This window comes from Urtica dioica, chromosome 3 (assembly GCF_054948205.1).
Source record: "Urtica dioica subsp. dioica isolate 48M chromosome 3, U.dioica_male_clone48M_v1_H2, whole genome shotgun sequence".
Classification (NCBI taxonomy): domain Eukaryota; kingdom Viridiplantae; phylum Streptophyta; class Magnoliopsida; order Rosales; family Urticaceae; genus Urtica; species Urtica dioica.
In genome coordinates, this window is record NC_142758.1 from 48,300,685 (window position 1) to 48,306,481 (window position 5,797).

General features: G+C 34.4%; 1 protein-coding gene across 1 annotated transcript; it reads left to right on the forward strand.

Moving 5' to 3' along the window:
- The first annotated feature begins 1,435 nt into the window (after positions 1–1,435).
- LOC149403351 (uncharacterized protein At4g28440-like) lies at positions 1,436–5,081 on the forward strand. The gene is made up of 3 exons (XM_089609445.1): positions 1,436–1,586; positions 2,894–3,126; positions 4,500–5,081. Exons 2-3 carry the CDS (start codon positions 2,904–2,906, stop codon positions 4,688–4,690), a joined length of 414 nt encoding a protein of 137 aa, XP_089465571.1. The 5' UTR covers positions 1,436–1,586; positions 2,894–2,903; the 3' UTR covers positions 4,691–5,081.
- The last annotated feature ends 716 nt before the right edge of the window (positions 5,082–5,797 follow it).

A 5,797-nucleotide genomic window follows, 5' to 3' on the forward strand; every position in this document is an offset into this window, starting at 1 on the left:
ATCCATTCTTGAGTACTGAAACGCTGCCGAACTCGTACATCGCTCGTTTCTCTCAAGGCTCGGCCTCTAAACACCTAAACCCTTTTTATCCACCTCAATCCCACTAATGTTGAGCGTCGGAGAGGTAAACAGGGGCAACCCTCCTGTTTTCCCTTTGTAGTTCACACCTTCCTGTTTGCTTTTCAGGTGCCTGGACGAAATAGACATCACCAACAGCTAAGGGACGACTTGAGATATCAAGTCCGACACGCTCGAGTCAAGACGAGACCACTTGGTCCGGCCTTGGGTATAACCGCATTTGACTCCTAAATCGTTGTCCGAAAAGCTGCAACAACATATATTATAATGGGCAAACTGGCAACGTAACCATAATGAAAAATGTTTTTTTGCTTTCTAGCCCACGTTTGGTGAATTTTGCAATCTAGCCATTTACCATAATAAACGAACATAAAATACCTGATTTACCCCTATTATTCAAAGACGTTTATAAAACACTAACCCACATTTGACTATTTAAATTAAGTAATCTTATTTCAAAATTGTTAATTAGGTGATTGTAAATATAAAAGGAAGGGGATTGAATTAGTCAATGTAACTAATTGAAGGAACAAATATTCGGTATTGATTTTTAAAAGGAAAAAAATGTTTCCAAAATAATATTAAAAGTTGTTGAGTTATTAATGGGTACGTGTGTCATTAAATGCATACGTAATAGTCTCTCTCTTCTTTATTCGAATCTCATTTGAATTGGTTTATTTCTATAAATTATCTCAGTTGTAGTTTATTTATGTTAATTTGCAGATTAGTTCAAAATAAACAAAAATTAGCGAGTAGTTTATTTATGTTAATTTGCAGATTAGTTCAAAATAAACAAAAATTAACGAGTACGTAATAAATTGATATTGTGATCAAATGAGCGATATATTTCAAAATTTAACATTAAAACATAATAAAATATAATCCCTAAAAACTGGGAATTCGAATTTCATCGCCTAGAGCCTAAAAAATATCACGAGCAATATTGTTTTCCTTCCCATTAAACTAGCCTGCATAATAGGAAAGTCAACTAACTAGATTTAAATATGTGCATTAATTAAATAAAAAAGCTACAAATTAAAATTTATGGGAATCATTTAAAATCAAGTCAAGGTTATATTGGTAACTACCATTTCCTATAATTTTAACACGTCACTTTTTTGGGCTAGATTTGAAACTAATGCGAAACGTGTGGGCTAGATCACAATTGCAACATTTTAAGTAACTTAGTTCGACTAATTTTTTCTATTACAATTCATTTCCCATTCATCTGAAGAGTGGGATGTGAAGTTTTAATTAAATTGAACCAATTTTCAGTAAAATAGAAAGTATTTTGGGGGAAAATTCGAAAGGAAGGGGAAATTAGGGATTTAATAGCAAAAGTATTTAGGGTTCCATCGCCCTAAGTTTCCCTTAACCCAAACTCTTCATTGATGTTCTCATCGCGCAAATAGAAAGGAAAAAACGCAGAGAGAGAGAGAGAGAGAGCGTTAGAGAGAGAGTGAGATTCTTGGCCGGAGTTTGCTTCACGTCGACGTCGCTCATCTAAGGTAGATATCGTCTTCGTTCCTCTTTAATCTTCTTCTTCTTCTCATTCGAATCGTTTTGAATATCGTGTTTGGCTCGGTTCTGGGGTTCCTTCAAGTTTTCGGCGTGAATGTCTATGTTTGATTTAGGGATTTGCAAATCAGGGTTTTTTTTTCTCTTCATGGTTGAGATTTAGACTCGTCTTTTGCTCGTTTTAGCCTTGATTCCGTGCTCTAAAGGTTTCAATTTCTGTAAGTGTTTGGCCGAAAATGGAGATTTATTTTGGAGATTGTCGTGATCTAAGGCTTGAATCTCTTCATACATGTCTGGGTCTCGTTTATTGAGTATTGAATTTATGAATTACATGTTCAATTTCTGATATCTTTCTTGATTTGAGGTTTTGGTTCGATTTGGGTCAATTAATTGGCGTTTTGAATTTCTGGAAAGTGTATGTTCGGATTATTCAGATTGCTTGCTCAGATTTGTGTTTGATAATTTTGAGTGGATAGTGATTATGAAATTGTATTGAGATTTTGGATTTGAGTTTGAGTTGTGATCGAATTCTGTTTTCAGATTGTGTTCGTTGACTTTGAATCTGAGATTGTTGCGAGTATTTTGAGTTGATTAGTTGAATCTGAGATTCCCATTGGATTTACTTGAGTCTCGAGTCGATTCAGGGTCTTCCTGAATCTCGACCTGAACTAATTGAGTTATTTTCTTTTACGTATAGTTTTGAGTTATAACTTATGTACTATAAGAGAATAAAATATAATGTACTTGTATAATTCTGAGTGTTTGAAATGTTTTGTTTCGGGTTCAATTCGAACGTTTTATTTTAACTTTGGTTCATTGGTTTGAAAATAAACCGAAGAGTCGGTTTCTATATTTAAAAGTTAACGAACTTGTTTTAGTAATTGAATTCGAAACTATATACAAGTATAAGTTATATGTTTAAAAAATGATTTAACAAAGTGAAAGAAAAAGAAAAGAAATTTATTTTGTTCTTATCATTTATTGTTTTTTTATATTAGTATATAAACTAAATATTTCATCTAAAATCTAGTTTCATTAAATTTCAAGAGTTATTTTTATTAATTTGGGATTGAGCAAAGTCAGTTTATTTACACTCTCAAGTCATGATCTTATTCCATTCTTTCACATTACCCATTCAATAAGTTTCGAACGGTTGAAACTTGAAATGAAAGATGTTACTTCAGTTGAGGATTTTATTGTCTGGTTTCTCTGTTGGGCCGATTGTGTTGAATTTTAATTTATTTTTTATATATTTTTATTCCAGTGCAATTAAATTTGAATGATGGGTTTTTTTTAGGTTTCTTGTAATGGCTGAAGCGAAACCAGGGTTGAGGAAACCAGTGTTCACAAAGGTGGACCAGCTTCGCCCGGGAACGAACGGTCACACTCTGACAGTAAAGATTGTGAGTTCCAAAATGGTTCTGCAGAAGGGCCGCGCAGACGGTCCTCAAGTCCGCCAAATGCGGATCGCTGAGTGTCTGGTCGGGGACGAGACCGGAATGATTGTCTTCACAGCGAGGAATGATCAAGGTACTCACAACTGTCGGAGAATAATTATGGTTGCGATTTATGATGATCTTGCTGCTTTGTTAAAACCCTTTTTTCTTTCTATGTTCTTCCTTGATGCATTTGATCATCATCCCATATATTGTACATTAATATTTAATACTAAACTAGTATAGTAACTTGTCTTCACAGCGAGGAATGATCAAGGTTCTCAATGAGATTAATCATAAATCATACTAATCATGGTTCTCAATGAGTATACTAGTCTTCACAGCGAGGAATGATCAAGGTTCTCAATGAGATTAATCATAAATCATACTACTCATAACCATAACTGTCGGAGATTAATTATTGTTATGATTTATGATGATCCATCTGCTTTGTTGAAACCTTTTTTTTTTAAGTTCTTACTTGATGCAGTTGATCATCATCCCATATATTGTTGCGTTGCACTTAGCTTTAAAATAACTGTGGTGGTAATTGGTTCGAGGGTAATTAGTCATTGTTTGGTTGCATATGCTCTGCTTCTTTTAGTTGTTTTTTAGTCGTCTTCTATTTCTTTTTATTAGTATTGTTTTTTATTGCTTTGCTTTGCTTTCACAATTTTGTGTGTGTGGTGAAATCTCACACTGTTCGGAGCAATTTTTAGAACGACTGAATTAACCTGCAGTTCTCTTTCTTTTTTTTTTCGATGCCATTTCTATGTGTTGCCGTGAGAAATCATATGATGTGATAGTAATGTTGCAATAAGTGGGATCGAGTTTCTTTTAAAAAAAAAATGTTGCAATAAGTGGGATGTAATTGCGCCGACTAGAGTGTGTGTGTGTGTGTGTGTGAGAGAGAGAGAGAGAGAGAGAGAGAGAGAGAGAGAGAGAATTGTACCAATGCTAGTAGACCAAGCTGTGACTCCCGAAGGGTGCAAAAACTAAAAATAAATTAATATGCTCGTGTTAAGAGTTCATCGCGGCGTTTCCTATTCAAGTGATCAAACTAGTTGGGTTTTGACATAAAATATACTACTGACATTTGTAGGCCTAACAAATGATGTTCAAGTAGTAATTCTACATATTGACATAAGGATACAACATTATATCTTATTCTGTAGGTTTTAAGGAATTATTTTGGAACAGATGTTCTTCTGCTTCGTTTATAGGTCTTGGATTGTCATTTCTTCTTGTTTTTTTTTAATCAAAATTAAGCCTAGGGTTATAAAACAACTCGAGTGCTTAAGTGCTTGTGGTCTATTACGGACCATGATTATGGTCGTGGCTATTCATCATCGCATACTTTATATATAATCTTCTACGTTTGAATGGCCAGCACTTTTCTTTTTTCACCCTTCAATTTTCTAAAATTTATGTTTAATCCCATGACGTTGATTTTTTTTTTCTTCCCAGTTGACGCGATGAAAGAAGGCAACACTGTGATCCTCCGCAACGCGAAGATCGACATGTTCAAAGGATCGATGAGACTGGCCGTGGACAAGTGGGGCCGCGTTGAAGTCACTGACCCAGCGGATTTCACCGTCAAGGAAGATAACAACCTCTCTCTCATCGAGTATGAGCTCGTGAACGTTGTCGAAGAGTAGGTTTCGAAGGTACTATGTTTGCTCTTCGTTCTGGCCCGGAAAAGAAATAAAGAAGAAAAAAAAAATGCCGGCTTTCTAATGTGTGGATAATCCAGAAGAAATTCGGAAGCTTAGTTACTATTGCTCGTTGCCTCTGCGGAAATATTGGTGCGATCTTTTATGGTTGGACCTTTCAAATGAAAAAAAATGAAATGGTGATGGTAAGTTGATTAAGTTGAGCTTCTGGCTTTTTTGGATCTGGCTATCTATTTTACCTTATTTAATTTCCAGACATTAAGAGAGAGAGAAAGAGAGACACTAAGACACCAAGTTAATTGTGTAACAAAAATGTCACTTTATATATAACTCCTATGATTTAGTATCTCAATACTAAATGTCCTTTTGCTTCTAAGTTCACATCTCTGCCCTACGTTTTTTTTTATCCTATAATTATTCTAGTACAATAAATGTGTCACGAGAGGTCTCTGGAACTTATGATTAAAAAAAAAAAAAAATCATGGTAAGGTTGCTTCCAATTTTTTATTTTTATTTTTTTTCACGGACGCGTATGAGCTGGATATTTGGATGTCTATTTTGTTATAAAGTCCCGTGAACTTGATAAAGAGCAATGAATGCATAAAAATGCAATATCCCAAGAGACAATTATTTTATATTGGCTTATTCTTGCCGTGACTAGTGTCACAAGTCACATAACTATTGATGGAAACAAATGAAACGCATTTTCATAACTGTTTCTGAGTCGAACTAGTGATATATGCCCATCAAAGTCCCACAGTTATTAGCTTTGTTGTTGCTCTGGTGACTTTAAGTGAGGGAATGTGGACAAATTGTAGATTCATATTTTTATAAGCGTGAAATGTGGAACCTCATTTTCAGTATCAATCAAACCTCAAACAAAATATGTGGGTCTCCCAATCGGCGTGTGAACGTGACGTGTCAAAAAACCCGTTTCTTGTAATGTTGTTGAGATGGTATGTGTGAGTGTGATAATTAATTAATACTAGTTAGTAATTTTTTTTAAAATTAATAAAATAGTCATTTGAAACTAATTGATTAGAAAAATACTGAAAAGTTTCAAAATTTCAGCAAAATAATTATAAGCAAGAT